The following is a 26581-nucleotide window of genomic DNA, read 5'->3' on the forward strand; positions in this document are numbered from 1 at the left end:
CCACTAGCGGGGGAATAACTGAACATCTTCAGATATGGCAATTCAACTGCGCCACAGCTCTAGGTACCTTCGCTTATTTCACAAGGGGGCGTGGCAACAGTTACTCTTACTCTAGTTCTATATGAGTGCTGCCAATGGATACAGTGGCTATTCCTTATTGTGTTCTTTTGGTGCTGGTTTTGGGCATGATTATAACTCCTCTGTCTTCTCAGGGGGTTTACTAGCATCACTTGTGTCCTAGAGACTCCCATCTCCATGAGCCTCCATTGTTCCAGTTGGTCATGATATTGTCCGCATCAGTAGTAGTGCGTACACCATTGCACATATATGGTGAGTACGTTCCAGCGAGTCAAGTGCTTCACTGACTGTATTCTCTATCCACCACTTCTCCTTATCTGGGAAAGTGGTTATGCCGGCACTCTGGTAGCAGCTACAGCGTGTTTTCCTCCACAGGTGCAGCCTTTCGCTAATGCTCGAGTTCGTGGTCACAGCAGTGGGACATCCCCTCAGGTAGGGGCCCTACCCTGTCACTAGCTTGGCAGTTGCTGCTGTTCAGCGCCGTTCCAGGTAGAGTTTTTTAAGGTTGCTCTACTTAAACTGGGGCAGTATGGTACGTGGCTTCTACGGATAGTCTCAGGCCTCCCCCTCAGTTTTGTGCTGACGGGGCAAGCGCTGGCTACTACTGTGGGAGCGGTATTGCGTTACAACTACATACTTGGGTTCTGTCTGCTCAGCTCTTTCGTCAGGTGATGGACTCTTCTAGCACTGAGTTCGGTGGCCTTTGCGGGTGGCCCCCTCCTCTGCTGGGGTATGGGGCTAGCAATACAGTGTGACTCCCCTTGCCTGGCTTCCTCCTCAGGCAGAGTTTTTTGCGCAGCCACTTAATCTTTGGCTGCTTCTGTATAGCGCCAGTCTCAGACGGGAAATGGGCTTGGACCTAGCCTATTCTTCCCCTGTCCTTTTCCTCCTCTGGATCATGGTTCATAGACCCCCCGCATGCCTTGGTAGTTCTTATGTTACTACCTTCCCTCATCTGCATTTGCACGGGGTATTCTTTGGGTGGCCTTCTATTCCAGACACGCTCCGGTCCTGACTGGTGTGCTGTGGCGCCCTCCACATCCCTCCTTCTATGGGGACTCCTTCCATTGGTCTGGGTGTGCTAACGGTATCTACACAAAGCTCCCCACCTTCTCTCCCGTACAGGAGTTCCGGAAGCATACGACATGGATGCCCTGACATCTCCTTGGCGGGAGTTCTCCCTTCTTACGTGTTTTTTTTCTCTCCTACCCAGGGTTCTACGGAGGATCAGATGGAGGGCATTCCGACAAATCCTAGTCTTTATGGATTGTCCCTGTCGCGCGTGGTACGCCGACCTCGTTCTCCTTCTAGGAGATGTCCCTTGGTCACTGCCACTCAGATACGAACTTCTTTCAGGGTTCGGTCTTGCATCGGCATTTAGGGTCTTGTTTGAGGGCATGGCTATTGAAACCGTCATCCTGATGTGGAGAAGGTTTTTCGGCGGATGTCATCTGCACTATGATTTAGGGGACAGCTTCCAGTGTCCTCTGGTGCCCATGGAAACTTTCCTTCAGGGAGTGGCACACTCAGTGGCCTCCTCATACTGCTGCAAACTTCAGATCTGAATATAGTTCTCTTAGCATTCCAGTTTCTCCCTTTGAGCCCTTAGGGAGATCTCTCTCCGGCTCCTGTCCTACAAGGTAGTTTTTTCTTGTGGCTATCACATCCATCAGACGGGTGTCAGAGTTGGGGGTGCTCTCTTGCTCTCCACATCAGTGTAGAAATTGTCCTTTCCTTCACTGTCCCTCTCCTTCACTCCGTAGGGAAGGGAGTTACGTCATTGACGTCAGGGCTCTGATCATTATTGGCAGCCTCCAGTCCCTTCCGGCATACGGAACCCCCTTCTTTTTTTTGGGGGTCATCCGGAGGTTCCACGCAAGGGATTGGCGGCCTCCAAGGTGGCAATTGCACAATGGATTTGGTCTGCAAATGCTGTACCATTCCGCACACGGTGCGGGGTTCCGCCCTTAGGTGTCACGGCTCGCTCTACGTAGCGGTGGGCGCTTCTTGGGCTCTGAGGCATCGCGCTTCGGCTGCGCAGTTGTGTAACGCGGCTACCGGTCCTCCTTACACACATTCACAAATTTACCAGGTGCATACTTATGCATCGGCGGACGCTGCTTAGGCCGCATGGTCTTGCAGGCAGCAGTTCCTTAGATACCAGCAGGGACGCTTGCTTCCATGGGTCTGTGGTTTTTCCCTCCCTGTGGACTGCTTTCGGACATCCCACGGTTCCTGTGTCCCCCAATGAATATGGGCGAGAAAAGGAGATTTTTGTATAACTTACCAGTAATCTCTTTCTCGCTCTTCATTGGGGGACACAGCACCCACGCAGTATTGTTGTTCGGCCACAGTTGTGGCAGTTGCTGGTTAGAACCCTGTTGGGTCTTTTTGCATGGTTGGTGTTCCATGTTTTTTCTTGGTTGGCTTGCTTCTCCTACTGCATGTACACAAACTGAAGCTCTCTCTCCAGGCTGGAGGGGGTATAGCTGCCAGGGGAGGAGCTAACAGCTTTTACTAGTGTCAACACCTCCTAGAGGACATAGCTATACGCACGGTTCCTGTGCCCCCCAATGAAGAACGAGAAACAGATTTTACTGGTAAGTTATACAAAAATCTCCTTATTTCTAGCACATGTTGATTTAAGGCATCGCTGTCTCATTCTATTCATAACCAACGAATAAAAATATACATTTTATATTCTAGGTGAGTCGATCTTCCCTGCTGATAGATGAACCTGCTAAAGGACATCTTCCACATGATGAACAGATTATGAACCTTACTGACATGGAGTCAGATGTTCAGAGCCCAGCCAAGCTTCCAGACAACTCCACTGACACAGATGTAGATGACCTAACAGCCGAGGGTCAGTTATCTTTTTTTTTTTTCTGTCCTTTTTTAATTCATTGTCATAAGGTAATTTCCAGGTAATGGTGCAGCCAGATATTTACTAATTCCTATTTCATCCTATGTAAGAGCACTATAGATGAGCCTGAGTACTCTGGAGCGCTTTGTGTACAGAGAATAGTTTTCTGTTTGTGGTTATACTTCATCAGGATTCAATCAGTATATTTATTTCTCCTCGATTAGAAACAAGACCACAGCAAAAATGTAAAACCTTTTTTTTATTGGATAATTTGTGTTTTTATTTGCCCCATCCAAAAAATGAATTTGTAATTTTGTTAGTTAATGTTGAAAATAATATTACTATGTGGGATATCAAACGTAATGTGAATAGTTGTCCTATTACTGCTCGGCACAGGTTATCCGTTCACTGCACATTTGCTGTGGATAAAGCTCGAAGTGAGCGATGTTCTTCACAGACTGTGTCACCTCACTTTTGTATATTGTCAGTATGCTTAGTAGCTCTATAGAATCAACTTTTTGATAAATCCATTGATTTTATTACCTACTGATTTCTTCATTGGTAGCAGGGTGGTATTCAGATACAATTCCCAGCCTTCCTGATGACACCAGTAAATTGTAAATGGCACAGGGTAGATGGGGGAAATTTTACATCTTTTGTTTGTTTTCTTATGAACCTGTATGGCTGCTATTAATCCCTTTCTCCTTACCCCTCAACATGCAAATGTACACAGGGAACTTACCTTTATGTTTTTGCAAAGCCACTGCCTTTTTCCATGTTCTGAATGTCTAGGGCTTTTGTATTTTCATTACTTAAAGTGTACCTAAACCTTCACACACACTTTATTAAAATCTTTTCTAAATGCATACGTGGTGGTATTGCCCTTTTATAGCCCTGTTGTGGATGCAAATCTCTGATATGATGTCCAAATCTTTGATCTCCCTTCTGGTTCTCTCCCCTGCTTTAGCTATTTTAGGGATAGGAATTTATACTATTCCCCCTCCCTGCAGATGGATCTGGACCCATGCTTTGAAAGTTGTAGCTAGACATTGGAAACAAGTCTACGCACCAGCTATCTCTGAAGTGATTGCACTTGTAACATAAGCTTATTTATGCTCCGGACTTGCATGCTAGTAAGAAAACCCAATCAAGATGGCAAGCTTGGAGATTGGAGATTTTTTGCTGAACCTATCCCTGGAGTGGTAATATAATAGTACTTGCAGGTCTTTGTAAAGAGCCTCCAGGGGTTCCAGTCACAGATTAAAATGCATGTTATCTGGTCTACAGACACTTCCAGACCCATGTATGCCAGCCAGGCTGTAGAAGAGCAGCACTGGTAAAGGCAGAAGCATTGATTCCCGGCCTGTACAGCGCTCGGTGCAGGCAGAAGGGAGCCTGTATCTCCGTACAAAGCAATGCGGATTGTAAAGTGCAATAGGCACCTGAACTTGAAAAGTAAAATAAAAATAAAAATTAAATAAGTTACAAAAATAATTTCCATCACATTTAGAAAAGGTTTTTAATAAAGTGTGTGTGAAGGTTTAGGTGCACTTCAATAGGTTTCTCTCTCTTGTTTTGTAAGCTATGACCTTTAGTTATGACATGCTACCTATCCCCAAAGTGTAATTTCTTCAAATCTGTCTTTGTAGAGTAACCCCATGTTGTCCTTTTACTATTCTGAAGTTTAATCATGTGCAAACTAATCAGGAGAGGCAGAGGAGGTCTTCTGCAGGCCTTCAAGCATTGGCCTAGCACAGATTAAACTTTGGTCTAGATGAGGACAGCTGGTTTTCTCTTGAACAGTGGCCCAAAGGTAAGTAAGTCATTTTTACTAGAAATGTTGACTTGACTAAAGAAACTGTAAAATGTGACATATTCTGTGGAGTTCATCCATGAAAACGTGGTATGTATCCACCGTTAATAATGCAAGAACTGCTCCTGTTGCCCTAACATCCCCATAGTTTTTTATGCATCCAATTGGCCTACTTGCGAGTAGATATTTTTCTGTCAAGTGAAGTGTAATTATTGGGGGCAGTGTTGTTTCTTTCTTAATTTTATAAGATATTCTCCCTAATCCCAGTCTTAATGGTGTACCCCCAAACAGAAGTCTCAAAATCAAGGCCCAGGAAAAAGCGCTTCTACCATGAAGATCTTACAGTGGAATTTAGCAGGTGAGGTGCAGGCAGGTAATGCTGTGTTGTAAACTCCCGGGTGATTCCTGCAGGTCGCCTGGTTATTGCTAGGAAAGCAGGCCATTGAATGTCTATATCATTTTTGAAACAAGTATATAGAATGCAGATTTACATTGATCTAGTGGTAAGTATTTTCCTCTATGATTTGTTTAAAGTGAAAATGATTTGCAATAAAGTAAAAAATAAAAAAATAATGAAAATATTCAGAAGTTAGTTGATGTTGAAGTCTTCTTGCAAGGTATATGTTTCAGCATATTAACAATTAACACTCAAATGTCTTACTGATTTACCACTGGAAATGTTTAATGTGGCTCTTGAGAGATGGGCATTATATGTGAACATCATTTACACCCTGGACCTAAAAGTAAGTCTTTTAAAACCATAATCCAAAATTATTCACACTGGTTGTTATAGTGAGAATGCAGAGAACATTACCAAAAATCCCAAAAGCAATCTGTCACTAGCAAATTCAATGATAAACCAGGCATAATGGCTTGTAGGGCTAGTTCAGCTGAATGTAATGATAACGTTTACGTAGCGATCTTCTGCTTGATTCTGGAGAAAAAGTACTTTTAGTCCATATGAGCAGTTAAGTGCACGAGGATTGGCCCAAGCCACTATGTACACCCTTTCTCCTCCTATTTCCTCTTCCAGCGCCTACCTCTGATTCTGATTGACATGGCCAGGCAAGAGGACTATGCAAGAATCTGGCCCTGTCAATCAAGGACCCACCCCCTGTGCACTTAAAGGGGTTATGCCATAAATGATGCAAATCTAGAACCAGCCCTGTACCTTACATGAGTCCCGAGATCTCCACATTCACTGCTCCATACTTAATACTGAGCATAATCGACCAGCTCAGTATATGGACGGACAAAAAATAAGGAAAAGAACAAATAGCAGATGGCGTTCTGCAGATACATTTTATTAAATAGCTCACTGGCTATACTAAAATTTTAATAACATGCTATTACAAAAGTAAGGCGCTGGTTTGAAAAATGTAGAATATGCTTCGTGATACAACCCCTTTAACTGCTCATTTACATATTGGTTAAAGAGGACCTGTCTCCACTCCTGACATGCTCCAACTGGTTATTACCCCTCTGTACCCTTACTGCTGACTGCTAGCAATTCACTTATAACTTCTAGTAGAAATAACACAGGAATGGCACAACATAAAGTCATAAGAATAGATGTTCCAGAATTGTTATTACATGGGGAATGCATGTAGCTATTAAAACAGACATGTCAAGCGTGGTGACAGGTCCTCATTAAAAGTATTTTCTCCAGAATGAAGCAAAGGATCGCTAAGTGAAAGGTATCATTATATTCTGGTCAGCTAAATACTGTGACTGATTTGCCAGTGAATTTCCTGATTACAGACTTCCTTTAAGAATATGGGGGAAATTTATTTAGACTAGCATTTCATATGACAGTCGCATTCAAAAGTGCACTGGGCTGAGATGCCCCAAATTTATTAAAGGTGATGTACCATCTGGACATTTATGGCATATCTATTACATCATGTACCATAAATGTTCAATAGTTGCGGGTTGTGCCTCTGGGACACACTCCTATCTCAAGAACTGGGCCTCGAGTAAGTGAGCTTGGCTATTTTTGGAAGTCCCATATCCGTGAATGTAAAGAGCTGCACAGTAGACCATTTTATCTGACCACAGAGTGATCGCATTATCCTGGAGTTTAACGTCTGTTAGCACTTGTAAATCATGGGCACTAAATGGCAAAATGTAAAATTCATTATTTTTTTAAAAAACTTGTACAGGAGGTGATATTAAGTCTTTCAATATATTTTAGATTAATCAAGTTTTATTGAAGTTTTCAGTTTAAACTTTACAGAATAACAATGCTCCAGATGGAGCGCCGTGACAATTTCTGACAGTATTGGTACAATAAGGCAAGACAGCGAGCACTTACAAGTAACGCACAGTCCTATCATATTTATTCTGTCATGTCATAATTCGTTGCTTTCAATATATTTTATTAGCCAAGTTCGATGGTGTTGCTTTCTGCTACCAGCTTAACTTTTGTGGTCAAGTGGATCCTGTTTTGATTTTAGTGAATGCCAAAATAATTTTGGCTGAAGGAAAGATTAAAGCGTACTTAGCGTTTCCGATGACGTTTCAAAATAAGCTGCCATATGTGATAACAGTTCAGCTGGCCATTATATGAACTGCATCTGGCATTTTTAGCAGTTTTCCCCTCTGCAGGCTCCATCAGTGATTTTCAGTTGTCTCTGAGTTGGTGGGTGAGACAAACTGTAATGATGTCTGCCCATCAGATTCTTCTTCCTAACTGCCTCACTCTTACTTTGAAGTACTATATTGGGCATTAGAATAAGAAAAAGTCCTGAGTAGTAGTGATGTGAATAAAGCAATTGGGGTGAGGTATAACACTTACTATAAGCTGCTGTGTCATGTATGTTTCTATGTCTTGTTTCTCTCTGCACTTCCCCTCTACATAGACTTCTATGGGATGATGTAATCTCAACCTTCAGTGAGCAGACAGCCCCTGGTTTGGTTTATCACAATTTTCAGTGAGAAAGTCATTTTTATTTTATTTTATTTATTGTTTGTTTTTTTGAGGGGTGGGGGAGAGGGGGGAGTATAACTGTGGAACAAGGCATTTTCTTTGATAAGATATATTTCAGAGCTTCTTATAGTCGCCTATATTATTGATTTATGCAGTGACTATTTAAAGGGCATTTGTCTTCAGATTTTTACCTATAAAACTAGCTGACATATTTATATGTGCCTATGTTTTAAATATATGCAAATGAGCCTCTAGGAGCAACAGGGGTATTGCCACTTCACCTAGAGGCTCCAGCTGTTGTAAAACTACAACTCCCACCATGCCCTGCTGTAGGCTAATAGCTGTAGGCAGACGACATGCTGGGAGTTGTAGTTTTGCAACAGCTGGAGAGCTGCAGGTTGCCCATCCCTGGACTATAGCGTCTTCTTCACTTTGATTGACAGGGCCAGGCAGTGAAAACGTCATCACGCCTGGCCCTGTCAATCAAAGTGGAGAGTTCCTGACAGTTGTAGAGAGTGAGCAGAGCCTCTAGGTGTAACGACAATGCCCCCGTTGCTCCTACAGGCTCATTTTCATATATAAAAAGATATTTTTTTTCAGCAGTACATGCACATATGAACATGGGATCAACACAGATGTCTTCAACTGCCAAGCGCACATGCAACAGGTCAGTCAGTTTCACAGGTACAAATCTGCCGATAGATGTCCTTTAATGGTAATCTGTCATCAGAAACTGACCCGTTGTTCAAATCAAGCTTTTGTTAAACACTTTTTTGGGGTGTCTTTTTTTCATGTCACAATCTATATTTAAAAAATATATAATTCTGTGATTTTCACACTGGCCACTGATACATAGTAACATAGGGGCACATTTATTAAGACTGGCATTTTAGACGCCGGTCTTAACAAAGCACTAAACTGGCGGTGGATCCGCCAAAGTTTGAAGATCATTTTTTATGCCTAAATCAGGTGTAGAAAATGGTGAATAAGACTACTTTCACACTGGCGTTTCTGGGTCCGCTTGTGAGATCCATTTTTTTTGTTCATGGTAATGCAAACGGATACCAGACGGATCCGCACCTAAACGCAGGTGCGAAAGTAGCCTAAGACGGGACTACCGGCCCATCCCCTTCCCCACCCACGCCACACCCACAATTTTAGACCTGGCGTATTTCAGCATAGTAAATGACCCACATAGTTTATAAGGCTGAAAAAAAGACATCTGTCCATCCAGTTCAGCCTGATATCCAGCAAGTTGATCCAGAGGAAGGCAAAAAAAAAACTGTGAGGTAGAAGCTTTAGAGGGAAAAAATTGCCAGTCAGGCAATCGGACTAACTCCCTGGATCAATGACCCCTCTCTAGTAACTATAACCTGTAATATTATTACACTCCAGAAATACATCCAGGCCCCTTTTGAACGCTTAGTGAATTCACCATCACCACCTCCTCAGGCAGAGAGTTCCATAGTCTCACTGCTCTTACCGTAAAGAATCCCATGTTTGTGTAGAAATCTTCTTTCCTCCAGACGCCGAGGATGTCCCCTCGTCACAGTCCTGGGAATAGATAGCTGATGCGAGAGATCTTTGTACGGCTCCTTGATGTAATTATACATAGTTATTAGATCTCCCCTTAGTTGTCTTTTTTCTAAAGTGAATAACCTTCTGGGTACTGTAGTCCACCTATTCCGGTTATTATTTTAGTTGCCCTCTTCTGAACCCTCTCCAGCTCTGCTATGTCTGCCTTGTTCACATGGAGCCCAGAACTGTACACAGTACTCCATGTGTGGTCAGACTAGTAATTTGTAAAGTGGTAGGACTATGTTCTCATCACGGGCATCTATGCCCCTTTTGATGCAACCCATCATCTTATTGGCCTTGGCAGCAGCTGCCTGACACTGGTTTCTGCAGCTTAGTTTTCTGTCCACTAAAATTCGAAAGTCCTTTTCCATGTCAGTATTGCCCAGTATTTTACCATTTAGTATGTATGGGTGATCTGCATTATTCCTTCCCATTTGCATAACATTTGTCAGTGTTAAACCTCATCTGCCACTTATCTGCCCAAACCTCAAGTCTATCCAGATCCCTCTGTAGCAGTATACTGTCCTCTTCAGTGTTAATTACTTTACACAGTTTAGTGTCATCTGCAAAAGTTTATACTTTACTATGCAAGCCTTCTACCAGATCATTAATAAATATATTGAAGAGAATAGGGCCCAATACTGACCCCTGAGGTACTTCACTAGTGACAGTGACCCAATCTGAGTATGTACCGTTAATAACCACCCTCTGTTTTCTATCACTGAGCCAGTTACTTACCCACATACAGATATTTTCTCCCAGTCCGAGCATTCTCATTTTATATACTAACCTTTTATGTGGTACAGTGTCAAATGCTTTGGAGAAGTCGTTGATTCGCCACAGTCAAGTCTAGAACTTACCTCCTTATAGAAACTGATTTAAATTTGTTTGACATGACTGATCTGTCATGAAGTCATGCTGATACAGCGTTATACTCCTTTTTTCTTTGAGGTACTCCAAGATAGCATCTCTTAGAAAACCTTCAATCATTCCACGATAGATGTTAAACTTACCGGCCTATAGTTTTCGGGCTTTGTTTTTGAACCCTTTTTGAATATTGGCACCACACATTCCCTTTAAGAATAGAACATATCACCTTCTGATCAGTGGAGAAGAATAGTTATGCAAGATAAGTGTTAATGACGTCTATGTATGTTAGGTGCATTTACACATACCAGTTATCAGTTTGAAAGGTTTCCGGGCCCTAGATAATCAAACAGTACAATGAATGATAGAAGTATTGTTTAACACTGGTGAAATGTTGTCATTCATGCATTTAAACTGTTCTATGTAAGTCTATGTTTTAGCATGACTGAATTGCGTGTCTCTATGACATCAGTTGATGGCTATTGTAGTTTTGTACCTTTGGTGCAATACATTTGGGACCCAGGAATCTGTAATCCCTGGCTCTTCATTTATTACAAACCCATTTTGGAGCCATTTGAATGCTTGGAAACTTTGCTCCACAAACACTATGTGAGCCTGGACCATATGAAGAAATCTATATAATCTATATTAAGGAGTATATAACAAATGTGTTTTGATACAGGTGTTGGCTAAAACAAAAAAATGTTTTAAAAAAGAGTAACCGTATGTAGTAATTGATAATATGATAAAACAAAAGTAAGAGCCAAACCATTCCGGAAAGAGGTTCAGGAACAGAGATTCAGTATTACAGGGAACCAGATTCTGGCAAGTGTGTGTGGAGAGGGAGGATTGTGCTGGCAAGAGATGTTCCAATGGATAAGGTTTTGGGGCACCTCCATAAATAAATAGTAGGCCAATCTTGGCAGAGTCGGATGAATTTTATCCTATGTGTATGTCCAGCCTTAGATTACAAAAGTTACACTCAGTATTTCCTATAAAAAGAAACGAATAACCTTAAAGAGATTAGACTTGTATAAAAATGTAGACCACACTGTTTACATTGAGTTGGCACAAATCTGTATTGAAGTACAGAATCTCAAAAGTGAGTACACCGCTCACATTTTTGTAAATATTATATCTTTTCATGGATAGGACAACACTGAAGATATGGGTGTTTGCAATCTTCCTATAGCCTAGGCCAGTGGTAGGCAAACTTTTTAGTCAACTGAGCCAAATATCAACAAAACAATTGAAATTTCTTTTAAGAGCCAATTTTTTTTCCCTACCCGGGAACTTTCAGTACCCTTGTCACTTCCTGTTGTGACGCAGCACGTTCCCACGTTTGGAAGGAGGAGGTTCCTAATAGTGGGAGGGAATATGGGTGATATGAGATGTACACGCCCTCTCCAGCTTTGCTAGATGAAATGGGGCGAAAAACAATAAGCCCCCCCATGCACATTTCTCTAGTCCAAACAAAACCAGGGCGGCCGCGGCCCCATGGCACATTTCTCCAGCAGTGCCAGCACATGCACAGACATCTCTCTCATGACTGCTCCCCTCACCCCCCCCCCCCCCCCCCCCCCAATCCAATGCACATTTCTCCAGTCCAAAAAACTGAACCAGGGCGGGCTAGTACACTCGCTGGCACTACTGGGACGGGTAAGATGGGATCCAGTAACTAAGTTGTTATAATTAATCAACCGACCTACCTGTCTGCCTCCTGTCACAGTCTCAGAAGATTGTGTGGGCGGCGGGCCTTCCCCGGCAGAGTCTGGGCTGTGGCTGGCTGCCGCTGGCGCTGCTTGCTCCTTCTTATTCTCTGCTCTGGGGGTGGAGCTGTGGCAATGTCAGACAGACGCGAAGACGTGCCTGTCTGTGCGGCACGCTCATTCACAGCCACCACTCGAGTCTCTTAAAGAGGCAGGCAGAGCGGGGCTCAGAGTGGCCGACGGCGGGGGGCCCCCTCCTTTCCATATTAGTCCGGACCGCACGCCGCCCAGGACTCCATGCGCAGCTGCGCTTAGCGTAGCGGAGTTAGAAAACTTAGCAGCGCTAGTATTGCGGGCCCCTGTAAGTAATTGGGCACAATTGGGCCATTTTCACTTAGGGGTGCACTCACTTTTGCCAGTTGTTTAGGCTACTTTCACTCTTGCGTTCAGGGTTCCGCTTGTGAGTTCCGTTTGAAGGCTCTCACAAGCGGCCCCGAACGAATCCGTACAGCCCCAATGCATTCTGAATGGATGCGGATCCGCTCAGAATGCATCAGTATGGCTCTGTTTCGCCTCCGTTCCGCTCAGCAGGTGGACACCCAAACGCAGCTTGCAGCGTTTTCATGTCCGCCTGGCCGTGCGGATCCAAACGGATCCGTCCAGACTTACAATGCAAGTCAATGGGGACGGATCCGTTTGACGTTGACACAATATGGTGCAATTGCAAACGGATCCGTCCCCCATTGACTTTCAATATAAAGTCAGGAGTCCCTATTAATATACCATCGGATCGGAGTTTTCTCCAATCCGATGGTATATTTTAACTTGAAGCGTCCCCATCACCATCGGATTTGAGTTAGATTGTGAAAACTCAGATCAAACAGTATATTCTAACACAGAGGCGTTCCCATGGTGATGGGGACGCTTCAAGTTAGAATATACTGAGAACTGTGTACATAACTGCTGCCTGGCAGCACCCGATCTCTTACAGGGGGCTGTGATCAGCACAATTAACCCCTCAGGTGCCGCACCTGAGAGGTTAATTGTGCGGATCTCAGCCCCCTGATCGAGTGCTGCCAGGCAGCAGGGGCCAGACCACCCTCCCTCCCCAGTTTTAAATTCATTGGTGGCCAGGGCGACCCCCCCTCCCTCCCTCCCCAGTATTAAATTAATTGGTGGCCAGTGCGGCCCCCCCTCCCTTCCCAGTATTAAATTCATTGGTCGCCAGTGCGGCCCCCCTCCCTCCCCAGTATTAAATTCTGCTGCCCTTACTTTAATTTCTGCTGAGTTCCAAATCATCATTGCCCATAGATTTAGTAATGGGTACCCATGGAGGATTGATTGACCAACACTCAGTGATCAAACAAGTCTCTATTTATTCAAACAAAATGCATATAATATTATACTGTCTTGGCGAGGAGGGGGTGGAAAAGCCACCCACACACGTCTCGTGAAGGTCATGACCATATTTGTACATATATGTGCTTATAGAAACAGCAAATATAAATGTCAATTAACCGCAGACGCATACAATTCAGAATACAGAAAATAAGTTTCATAGCTAGCAGTTTCCATCTATCGAAAATAGCAAAGGTGGGGGCTAAGTTACTTTCTGCAGAAACTGACATGCAAAAAGTCCCTGATCTTATTAACTTCAAAAAGTTAATACAATTTAAAAGGGCTCATGCAGACACCAAAATGGAGTCTCTTCCCTCACATCTCCCCTATTTGAGACCATGGTGAGCCCGTAGGATCCGGCCTGACGTACCCCAGAGGTTTCACCTCATGGATGAAATGTACATCTGCCGGCAGCCGTGCAAAGGTCAGTTGAACCAAGGTTCCAAGCTCATCCATTGTCTCACTACGGAATTAGTAAAAAGTTACAATATACCACTATTACAAGCAAGATTATAACAAGCAGTGATACAAAAAATCAAGATGGACCCTCCATCTTTGAGACATCTGTGGACTGTCACCGCCCAGAAGTACTTCAGAACAAACTAATCCTATTCTGGCCTTTGGGATCCCTTCCAGGGGTGAAACAGTACCACAGATCATTCAGTCCCTCAAACAGCAACTGATGGTGCCGTATCAAAGCATTGTCCCATTCATCATTCAGTGGATGAAACACTGCTGACATGCTCAAGGTCAGAGCCACTGCCAACAGAAGGACCCTCATCCTGTGGTTCCAAGACTTTTTTGCAATGAGAAGCGTGTATTCAGTTGGGTTTTCCTTTAACTTTTACAGCAGTCTCAGTCATTAACAAAACTTGGAAGGGACCATCAAATCTGGGCTCAAAAGTCTTTCTCACATGCCTTTTTATGACAACCCAATCACCAGTCACCAGGAGGTGCGTCCCTTTCACTGAGTCTGGATCTGGAATGGAAGCAAACACTGAGTCTGGAGCTGCAACTGCACACAAGTTCACTGACCAGTTTCTTTGCAGTATTCTTGGCATTTGCAGTAGATATAGGGTTGGCCTCTGGCCATCCTGAAAAGAGATCAACGCACACACGCACATATTCGTATGTTCCTACCTTCGGTAACTGTGTATAGTCTACTTGCAGTCTCTGGAATGGGTAAAATGGCCTAGGTGTATGTTTCTTAGGTGTCTTAACTACCTGTCCGGGGTTGTTTAGAGCACAGATCATACAGCCTTGTACAAATCTACTGGCAATAGTGGAGAAACCAGTTGTGACCCATCTCTTCAGTACCGTGCTCACCATAGGACCCTTTGCTTGGTGTGTGGGCCTCCTGTGCCATCATAGGATAGAGGGCTCTGGGTAGTCATATTTTTCCTGACACTTCCCAGAGTCCCTGCCCATTCGACACTGCTCCTCTCTGAGTCCAGGAGGTCTTTTCTCCTTCATCTGCCTGTGCAGACAGTTTAATCAACACGTCTTCAGACATGTGGTGAGGCTCCAGGACTCCGACAGGGATTACCTCGGGTTTCCAAGGCTTCATTGCTGCCTCTTTTGCAGCCTCATCTGCTCTGTTGTTGCCCCTAGCCTCACAGGTTTGTTGTCTGGTATGTGCCTTAACCTTGACAATGGCTACTTCCTCTGGAAGCAGTAGTGAGTTCATTAGTTAAAACACTGAGTCTTTGTTCTTTATAGGTTGACCTGCAGAGGTAAGGAAATCCCTGGCTCTCAAAATAGGACCATAATCATGTGCAATACCAAACCCATACCTGGAGTCTGTAAAAATATTTACTTGTTTACCTTGTGCCATTTTACATGCTTCAGATTGCCGTCAACTCAGCCTCCTGTGCTGATATTTGAGGAGGGAGTGGTTCAGCCAGTACTACCTCATGTTGCATGACCACTGCATATCCAGTATGAAATCGGCCATCCTCACCCATGTATCTGCTGCCATCTACAAAAAATTCAAAATCTGGATTAGGTATTGGTTGATCATGTACATGTAAAAAGCCAGAAGTTTCTTGTCGCATTAATTGGATACAATCGTGTTCATCAGTGTCTTGTAATTGTAAAAAAGGGTCTGTACCCCTTCCCCCATTTCTGAATCCAAAATCGGTAGGAGAGTTGAAGGATTCAGAGCAGTACATCTCTTGAAAGTAATGGACTCAGGCATGAGTAAAGAACATATCAACCGTAGTTGGCGGGCCATGAATATGTGCTTTGGTTGCACCTGACTAAGGATACCTTGGATGTCACGAGGGGTCTGTACCACCAGGGGATAGTCAAGTACAACTTCAGAAGCTTTTTCCACCATCAGCTGCACTGCTGCGACCGACCTGACACAGGAGGGGGCGCCGCTTGAGACTGGATCTAATCTGGCAGAGAAATAGGCAATCAACCTGTCTGTCCCCAAATTTCTGAGTCAGGACTGAGGTACTATGGCCACTCAGTTCTTAGCAGAACAGGTTAAAAGGCTGGTCATAGTCTGGTATGCCCAGTGCCAGTGCTGACAGGATTGCGAATTTGAGTGAGTAAAAAGAATCCTCTGCAGGGCCGCTGATTGATAAAGGGTCAAGCAGTCATAAAGTGGTTGCATCAACATGGATGCATTCCGGATCCAAGGTCTGCAATAGGACACCAGTCCCAAAAACATTCTAAGGGGCTTCACAGCCGGCTTTTTTTTTTTAACCGGAAACAGGGGGGTGTTGGCGGGAGAATTAGTCACCACCAGGACCCCCATTTGAACATACTGGTCAATCTGAGTGACCACAGATTGTTCTTGTGAATGACTCAAGGGATACTGACGGACTCGGGGTGGTGTACATCCTGGTTTTAAATGTACCATGAAAGGAGTGACATCCAATCTGCCAAAGTCAGTTTTACCCTTTGCCCACAATTTGTCGGGGACTGGCTGCAGGTCCTGCTCCAATTGTACCACACAGGATGTTTGGTCCGGCTCCAGATGTAAAGCTAGAACCCGGGTTAAAACATCATCGAGGGTGTCAATATCTACATGTGTGGTACCATCCTCATTAAAGTAAATATGAGCCCCCAGTGCCTGCAGGATGTCAGTACGCAGCAAATTAAATGGGATATTTTCTTTTACTAACAACTCCACTGTACTAATAAAAGTATATAGTGGAAAAACCGGCACTCTACATCTATCAATAATGCTAGGGAGGCAGTATGTGGAATAGTAAAATATGTATTTATTTTTGTAAGGGTACGTTTTTTAGGAATGGGAAATAAAGAGGTAAAGGTTCTAAAAATGTCGAGGTCCAAAGGATGAGGTTCTCATAAATAAAAATAGCAATAAGAATGATGTTTTGCCATATACAGCGTTTGCAGATGCACAATACCAGAGATATGTCAAAAAATATACCAAAAAATAAACCAAAAAATAACAGGAGTAACAAAAAATAGCAGATATATGCAGAGTGGAGGTGTGGCACTGCAGTAATTATCTAATAGCGGTTTTCACCTTCCGTGGGTACAGTGAATGGTTGTGTCCATTTATTTGTAGTCCATAAAAATTGTCTATCTGTACCTACGGTCTTGGTCACATAGGAGGTATATAATATATGGATAGAGCGGTGAGAAAAATAGAGAGGATAAAAATATATAAAAAATGAAAAATGTAAAAAATATAAAAATATGTAGTAGGTCAGTCGGGTGCTGTACTTAGTGTGGCGTCCCACACATTAAGGGAACTGCACCCTGACTGTTTACCTTTCTTTGCGAGGTGTCCTGGTTGTTGGAGCAGCCTTGCTGCGCTCTGCGGTGTTTGTTTTTCCCGGTCTTCTCGGCGTGCCACGTGGATATGACGTCACTTCTTCGGTGTCTCACGTGTCTTAGCCGGACTTGGTTTTAAGTTTTTTCGTTGGTGGTCTTTTCAATCCGGAGGATTCAGATGGGATTCGTTGCTCGGAAGCGCTTCCAAGGTGAGGTTATTGGCAGGTTTTCAGAGGGAGGTCACCAGACGCGTTTCGAAGGACTACGCTGCCTTCTTCATCAGTGGACCACTGATGAAGAAGGCAGCGTAGTCCTTCGAAACGCGTCTGGTGACCTCCCTCTGAAAACCTGCCAATAACCTCACCTTGGAAGCGCTTCCGAGCAACGAATCCCATCTGAATCCTCCGGATTGAAAAGACCACCAACGAAAAAACTTAAAACCAAGTCCGGCTAAGACACGTGAGACACCGAAGAAGTGACGTCATATCCACGTGGCACGCCGAGAAGACCGGGAAAAACAAACACCGCAGAGCGCAGCAAGGCTGCTCCAACAACCAGGACACCTCGCAAAGAAAGGTAAACAGTCAGGGTGCAGTTCCCTTAATGTGTGGGACGCCACACTAAGTACAGCACCCGACTGACCTACTACATATTTTTATATTTTTTACATTTTTCATTTTTTATATATTTTTATCCTCTCTATTTTTCTCACCGCTCTATCCATATATTATATACCTCCTATGTGACCAAGACCGTAGGTACAGATAGACAATTTTTATGGACTACAAATAAATGGACACAACCATTCACTGTACCCACGGAAGGTGAAAACCGCTATTAGATAATTACTGCAGTGCCACACCTCCACTCTGCATATATCTGCTATTTTTTGTTACTCCTGTTATTTTTTGGTTTATTTTTTGGTATATTTTTTGACATATCTCTGGTATTGTGCATCTGCAAACGCTGTATATGGCAAAACATCATTCTTATTGCTATTTTTATTTATGAGAACCTCATCCTTTGGACCTCGACATTTTTAGAACCTTTACCTCTTTATTTCCCATTCCTAAAAAACATACCCTTACAAAAATAAATACATATTTTACTATTCCACATACTGCCTCCCTAGCATTATTGATAGATGTAGAGTGCCGGTTTTTCCACTATATACTTTTATTGTTATAAACCGCCTCCTGATTGGGTGAATCAGTCCAGAACCAGAGCACCTACACATTGTACTGACCAGGTGAGCCACCAATAACCTACCTTAACTCCACTGTACTGTCTTTGATTTTTTATTTCATAGGTATGGACTCTGGGGTGAAGACCACTTCCCCTATGAACCCTGATGCAGGGACACATTATGTGCTTATCTGCCATGGCTTAATACAGGTCCTTCTAAAAAAATTAGCATATTGTGATAAAGTTCATTATTTTCTGGTAAATGGTTTACTGACCATGGTATTACTGTGCTCAATTGGCCTGCCAACTCTCCTGACCTGAACCCCATAGAGAATCTGTGGGATATTGGGAAGAGAAAGTTGAGAGACGCAAGACCCAACACTCTGGATGAGCTTAAGGCCGCTATCGAAGCATCCTGGGCCTCCATAACACCTCAGCAGTGCCACAGGCTGATTGCCTCCATGCCACGCCGCATTGAAGCAGTCATTTCTGCAAAAGGATTCCCGACCAAGTATTGAGTGCATAACTGAACATAATTATTTGAAGGTTGACTTTTTTTGTATTAAAAACACTTTTCTTTTATTGGTCGGATGAAATATGCTAATTTTTTGAGATAGGAATTTTGGGTTTTCATGAGCTGTATGCCAAAATCATCAAGATTAAAACAATAAAAGGCTTGAACTACTTCAGTTGGTGTGTAATGAATCTAAAATATATGAAAGTCTAATGTTTATCAGTACATTACAGAAAATAATGAACTTTATCACAATATGCTAATTTTTGGAGAAGGACCTGTATAATCAGGATTGATCACTGTACTGGCTGCCTCCGTGTCTATTAAGAAAGGAACCTGTTGGTTGCCTACCTGGACTGGTATCTCAGTTTGGCAGCCCACAGCTGCTGCGGTCATTGCAGATAAGGACACTGGGTTGCCGGCTTCCTATTGTGAGGTCACCGGACCTGGGGTGTGCACTGAACCCTGGTTCTGTGAGTTCACCTGTTGTCCTTGAGGGGTTAACCAGCAATTTCTGCATATGTGACCAGGTTTTCCACAATTGTATCATCTGAAGTCTCCCCTCCACTGTCTGGTCTGTATGGTCTCTGTTGTCCTTGTACCATATTGATTTTTGAGGATTTGGTAGTGGACATGTCTAGTTCCAAACCCTTAGCAGCAGCAACTAACTGAGGTAGTGCTCTCACCCTCCATTCAGGCTTAAGTGCCTTCAGTTTTGTCTGGAGGGCAGGTCTCAGTCCCTCCATGAAAGCAGATGTCAGTAACTTCTGTCCCATAGATCCAGTGGTATCCCAACCCATGTCCGTCCACACTGTCCGTAGTCTAGACTCAATTGCCACTACGTCTTCTTTAGTCTCCTATATTACGTCTTTTAAACTACGGGCACTGTCATCTTCCTTTGTCTTTGCCCATCTACCAAAAATTCTTCAATATTTTATGTCCGATGTGTCAGTTTTTTCCCAGTCAGACCATGAGGACTGGTCAGTAACTGTTCTTTTACAAGGTTATATGGTGATTCTCCCATTTTTAAGGCCACTAAATCATTTAAGCCAGCCCATGTCACCCTATATGTGGCTTGTATCTGTTGTAACATACGGTGGACAGGCATAGGTCTTGTCAATGGGTCAGGAATTCTACCTAAAAGTCCCATTTGGTCCTTAGAACTCCATTGGACTTGTGGGGTGAATGGTACGTATGGTGACTGGATAGAGTCCTGTACTCAGTCTAGGTCGTGGTGCCCCACATGCTCTACAAGTTTCCGTCCAGTCAGGATTCTGGTTTCCACAAATTGTACATGTCCAGCCTGGTCTATCCATAATCCCAGAATATGATGGTGGGGAAGCTGAAGGTGGCGGACATATTTTCTTTTCTGTCTCACTCTCACTGTCATTGTCACGTTTTACACTTGTCATAATACAAATTTCCTCGAAATGTTACATTTGGCCATTTCTCATTCTTCACTTTCTCTGCTGCCCGACACCAACATTCCACAACCTCCCTCACATTCCTGATCCTTCATCCAACCACTATGTGTTCTTTTGAACCTTTCCCAAACTTCACAATCTAAATTACCATGTTTCATACCCGCCTTCTGTCATTTCTTGTCTTGTTTTCCTCCTACATCTTTGACTATGTGCTAGAGTGCTTGGCTAATTTATATCCCTCAGGTATACTCTGCGTATTGCCCATGTCTATGTGTTAAGAATTTCTCTACCAGACGTCTGAAATATCTACAGTTATTACTGTACAATCATCCATGTGCTTCCTTATAGCTGACTTCCCCATTAATCTCCTGTTAATGTATCAACTATATTACACATAGGAAAACTCTATATTGTCTTAACACTTTCTCAGAGGACTCCACGGTTCACTCTTTCCTCTACGGGCATTTTCTGTGATACGATACAAAATCCAAACAACAACCAGTACGTAAACCAATAACTAAACCAAACGTTTCCCAAAACCAAGACCAATCAAATTCCATATCTCAGCATAAATAGGTTCTTACCATTTTAAAAGACTTGACAGTCAGAGAAACTTCAATAGACCCACTGTCTCTGACCCTGGTGAAGACACAGGAAACACAGATATATTTTTTTGTAAGAATAACCTTCTTACCTTACAGCGCTGTTTGTAGTATCTGTGAATCCGGGTCTCCTCCTGTTGCAGCTGGAACCGTAAGGTCAGAGTTCACTGGTCAAGCCCCACGTTTAGGCGCCAAAGAAATTGTGGGGGCAAAGACCCCTTACTCTAATTTCTGCTGAGTTCCAAATCATCATTGCCCATAGATTTAGTAATGGGTACCCATGGAGGATTCATTGACCGACACTTAGTGATCAAACAAGTCTCTATTTATTCAAACAAAATGCATATAATATTATACTGTCTTGGCGAGGAGGAGGTGGAAATGCCACCCACACACGTCTCATGAAGGTCATGACCATATTTGTACATATATGTGCTTATAGAAACAGAAAATATAAATGTCAATTAACCGCAGACGCATACAATTCAGAATACAGTTTCATAGCTAGCAGTTTCCATCTATCGAAAAAAAGAAGGTGGGGGCTAAGTTACTTTCTGCAGAAACTGACATGCAAAAAGTCCCTGATCTTTTTAACTTCAAAAAGGTCATACAATGTAAAATGGCTCCTGCAGACACCAAGATGGAGTCTCATCCCTCACAGCCCCAAAGCATGATGCTGCCACCACCATGCTTCACTGTGGGTATGGTGTTCTTTTGGTGATGTGCAGTGTTGTTTTTGTGTCAAACATAACTTTTGGAATTATGGCCAAAAAGTTAAACCTTGGTTTCATCAGACCATAACACCTTTTTCCACATGCTTTTCGGAGACTTCAGATGTGTTTTTGCAAAATGTAGCCTGTCTTGGGTGTTTTTCTTTGTAAGAAAAGGCTTTCGTCTTGCCACTCTACCCCATAGCCCAGACATATGAAGAATACGGGAGATTGTTGTCATATGTACCACACAGCCAGTACTTGCCACATATTCCTGCAGCTGCTTTAATGTTGCTGTAGGCCTCTTGGTAGCCTCCCAGACCAGTTTTCTTCTCGTCTGTTCATCAATTTTGGAGGGACGTCCAGTTCTTGGTAATGTCACTGTTGTGCCATATTTTCTCCACTTGATAATGACAGTCTTCACTGTGTTCCATGGTATATCCAATGCCTTGGAAATTCCTGATGGTTACCTTTTAACAATGAGATAATGAGATCCCTCTGATGCTTTGGAAGCTCTCTGTGGACCATGGCTTTTGCTGTGGGACGCGACTAAGAAAATATCAGGAAAGACAAACTAGAGTAGTTGAACCTTATTTGGGGTTAATCAGAGGCACTTTAAATGATGGCAGGTGTACGATTTTGAATGTGGTTACTTAATTCGGAACACAGCTACATCCCCAGTTATAAGGGGATATATATGCACACTTATGCAACCACATTATTTTAGTTTTTGTTTTCTTCCATCTACCTAAAAGATTTCAGTTTGTTTTTCAATTGAGTGGTACAGTTTATAGGTCACATTAAAGGTGGAAAAAGTTCTGAAATGATTTATCTTTGTCTAATTTTTTTGCAGCACAGAAACCTGACATTTTAACAAGGGTGTATAGACTTTTTATATCCACTGTATTTAGCAGTTTTCAAATCAGCATCTTGTACTTATTCAATAAAATGTATCTGTATAGCTCCACCTGCTGTTTGTTCTTTTTCTTATTTCTCTGTCCACCTTGCTGAGGTGGATGCACATGCTCTGTTCCATCCTTCAACTGCCTCCTGAGCTGTGATAGGGAGAGAGCTGTAGCAGAAAGTGCACACCCCCTGAGCTTTCATCTTGATATAAATCTAGCAGAGCAATTGGAAAAATGAGTGTGGAGATCTCTGGATCCATGTGAGGTACAGGACTGGTTGTAGCTTTTTTTTGAGACGGTCCATGTACTATATGATTACTGATTTAAATGTGTTACATTAATCATGGGATAACCCCTTTAAATGGATTTTATATTTTTTCCATTAAGATCAGGGATTCAATCTTGCACATAGAATGTCATTTTAAGGTGAAATTTAGACAAACTTTCCTTCAGATTTGTTCTTGTCAATTCCATGCTGAATATCCATGCATGGTGGTCTCAATCTTAATTTATTGGGAAATCTGTATCTTTGGAGGATAATATGTAAAACATTGTTTTGTTTCTTGTTTTGTTTTTTCTTTCAGCAGAAGGTGTCTACGAGGTGGAATGTGAAATCTTGGAGTGTGAGTTTTGTGGAAAGACAGGCTATGCAAACATGTTCCTGAGGTCAAAAAGATTTTGTTCACAGTCGTGTGCAAAAAGGTAATCTAGATTGTTTTCTATTAAATAGATTGTTAGGTGAACATGATCTTCGCTGAAGGAGTGTTCGGCAAAAGTATTAGAATTTTATAGTTATAATAATCTTTTTAAACTATTATCATCTACAGTGAATGTACAAGAGTGACTTGGTAAAGCATTGTGAAATTAGTCTCTGCTGGTCTGGGCAGTGATTCCTTATGTTTTTAGCATGAGATAACCTGTGGAAAACCTTTTCCCATCCATATTAAGTTGGATCAGTTTCCAGGCACACTGGAAATATGTTCAGAGAGCTGTAATCCACAGACAACACGCAGTTCTCATAGACCCTTCTATCCAACTGTTTAATATAATATCAGGTCAAATTAGCAGCACTTTGAATAGTGCTCATCTGTCCTGCTCTAATAACAGAACAGAAATCATAGAAAGTTCTGATATCCACTATACCATTCGCTAAGCTTGTCATACAAAGGCAAAAAAGAAGGATTCCCCATTGTGTCACAGAGACAAACCTGTACTGTACTATAAATCTATAACATTATTTAAGGTCACCAGTAAACGGCATAAAAAAATAAGTTAAATTGTGCAGTAATATAGATGTACCCCAAAATGGCACCAAGGGATATAACTTGTGTCACAAAAAAATAAGGCTTTGCACAGCTACATCAGTATAGAAAATAGTGAGTAAAAAACTGAAAGTTTATTTGATCCATAACACCAGAGCTGACCAGATGTTTGTTGTTTGTTTGTTTTTTTCTTTTTTAATGCTAGAAGAAATTACAATTAACAAAACCTTTTCACATTTCAGTTATATATTTTCCACTTTTTAGCCCCACAAGGGAAAAAAGCTCCATTTCCGCACAGTCGCCATGACCATAACATTTCAGCACAATATAATAACATCTCCGTTTCTGGACAAACAAATGCTTACTATTATTTTTGCAGTATTAAACCCATTCATATTGCAAAATGCAATAGAATATGAATTTGGTTCTCTTTGTTTTCTGAGTTTCTGAGGATATCTATTTCCTAACAATCATTTTCCTAGCAAATTAAACAGTAACATTTTTTCACTGCTTTTCCATATTCCTTCACCCCACAATCCCCCCCAACATAGATATCTTTGGGTCAAGCAGAATTATTTTTCAATATATTTGCGCTGTTACACTCCACTTTGACATTACAGCTGTAAGGTTATGCAAATTGAGGACGTTTTTTTATTTTCAAGCACCTAGCTCCAATCTGTAGAATGTGGTAGGGGCATAAAAGCCAGATTGAAAGAAAAGTCTTCTTTTTAGTCAAATAAAACCTAAAAAATCAGATGAAGTTATGTGGGATTATTGTGTGATGCCTCCTCTTCATCAACGTTCCAATTATTATTATACTCACTTATATAGTGCTGACATATTCCGCAGCGCTTTAAACTTTACTGCGCTTTACGCTTTATCGCCACTTGTCCCAAACTTAGAGGGACAGAATCCTTGAATTGAGTGACCTTGGTTTTTAACTCCAGCAGATCGCTTCGCGTCTAGGAAGATATGTCAGAACTTTTCAATGTTGCGTGTCCTGGTGGTTGGGAGAACAAAGACTAAATAGAATGACCGCAAGAGGTGCACAAAGGCAAACCTCTGAACAGACAGATCGTCTGACTAGAAGAGTGGCACGTGGTGATCCAGTCTATACTGCACGTGAAATTGCAGATCATGCCCCAAGTCTAGAGCAGTAAACCGTGTCTACACAAACCATAAGAAGGCGTTTGCACAGATACAAACCAGACGTCCAGCTACACGTGCTTTAATGACCTTATGCCAGTGCTTTCAGAGGCTATGATAATGCACGGCAAGACAGCAATGGAGGCTGGAATGGAGGTCTATCCTCTTCAGAGATGAGTCCAGCTTTTGTCCCAGTCCCACTGGTAGATGTAGATTGGTTTGAGAATAACAAGGGCAATGCCATGAAGAGGCCTTTACAAGGGAACTTCACACCAGTTTTACTCCTGAGATTTTGGTATGGGGTGGCATAATGTACGGAAGCTGGACACCTTTAGTCTTCATTTCAGGTACATTAATAGCTTAGTGTTATATTGATTTGGTCATGGAAACAGTGGTACAGCCATTTCTCCCAAGTGTCCCAAGAGCAGTTTTTCTTCAGGACAGTGCCAGGCTGCATGTTGCTTGTGCTACTATGAGCAGCCTGCATGGCCTAAATCTGCTTCCAGAGCCTGCAGCATCCCAGTACTTGTCTCCCATTGAGCACATCTGGGACGTCATTAATAATTTGTGTGCCCAAATGCATTCAGCATGGCAGAACGTTCCTCAAACAATCGTTAAGAACCTCATTGATAGCATTGCAAGGTGTGTAAATGCATGTATTTCTGCGTGTGATGCTGATACTCGATACTGAATAAATAGAGATGTTTTGAATATTTTGTTTCCAATTTTATTTTATAATTTGCATATTATTAAAGGTGTTGTCTGGGTTCAGAGCTGAACCTGGACATACCCTTATTTTCACCCAGGCAGCCCCACTGAGGCTAGCATCGGAGCATCTTATGCTCTGATGCGCTCCCTAAATCACGCAGGGCAAAGGAGAGCATTGGAGCATGAACTGATGTCAGGGAGGCTGCCGGGGTGAAAATGGAGGTATGTCCGGGTTCAGCTCTGAACCTGGACAACCCCTTTAAAATAAAAAAGCAAGTGATACTCCCTTTTCTCCAGTACCATACTCTACGGTGCAGATCTTACACGCTTCACATTTGTTAATAGCAGCATAGACATGCTGGGAAATGGGACATGACAGCTGCAGCTTATCACTGTGTACAGCTGAAACAATGAGTGGCTGCAGAGGTGACATTCCATTTTCAAGCACATTACAGACACTGTGACGTACATATTGACATGTCGGTATATTACATGTGACTGCTGTAGCCACTCGCTGCCCTTAGCTGTAGACAGTCGCTGGAAAATGCAACTCATCCGCTATAAAACAAGCCCTTATATATCTACATTGAGAGGAAAATAAAAAAAACTTATGACTCTCTGAATGCAGCAATGCAAACACAAAGATATATATTCCAAAATTGGCTGGTAATAAAGGGGGTTAACCCTTCCAGGAATTACATGGTTAAAAGCCTTTTTAATGTACCAGTGCATTTTGAATCATGGCAGTTTCATTTTAGTGTTTTATTTTATTTTTTTCTCTCTCTCTCTCTTTTGACAACATTGCTGACACCAACATATAAATTGCTGTATATTACTAACTAAAATGTACAATAATTTACAAGATCTTGTGCAAAGGTAGCAACTTGTGTTGGAAAACAAAAGAAAACTTTGGGAAACACCAGAGCTCATACCTCCCAACTTTGTAAACAAACAAAGAGGGATGCAGCGCAGCAGCAAATTTTTTCTGCACTAGCCCATGCATCTAACTCCGCCCAAAACATAACTATACACCTAATGCCACCCAGTCCCCTTAATGCCCCCACATAGTATTTATTTCCCCTTCATGCCACCCCACAGTATGTAGGTCAGAGGTGTGGAGAGCCGGCAGGG

General features: G+C 42.5%; 1 protein-coding gene across 5 annotated transcripts in view; it reads left to right on the forward strand.

The window, feature by feature from the left end:
* PHC3 (polyhomeotic homolog 3) overlaps positions 1-26581 on the forward strand; it is a 110945-nt gene that overhangs the window by 63313 nt on the left and 21051 nt on the right. For 2 of the 5 annotated variants that reach the window (XR_006388767.1, XR_006388768.1), the window contains exons 11-13: positions 2785-2944; positions 5049-5115; positions 22919-23036. Coding sequence is in view for 2 of the 5 variants with exons in the window: in XM_044290760.1 (XP_044146695.1) it covers positions 2785-2944; positions 22922-23036 (275 nt within the window). In the remaining 3 variants the exon portion in view is untranslated. The remainder of the gene's footprint in view (positions 1-2784; positions 2945-5048; positions 5116-22918; positions 23037-26581) is intronic. The other 3 variants (XM_044290760.1, XM_044290761.1, XR_006388769.1) reach the window with 2 other exon arrangements.

The sequence above is a fragment of the Bufo gargarizans genome, chromosome 4 (assembly GCF_014858855.1).
Source record: "Bufo gargarizans isolate SCDJY-AF-19 chromosome 4, ASM1485885v1, whole genome shotgun sequence".
NCBI lineage: Eukaryota > Metazoa > Chordata > Amphibia > Anura > Bufonidae > Bufo > Bufo gargarizans.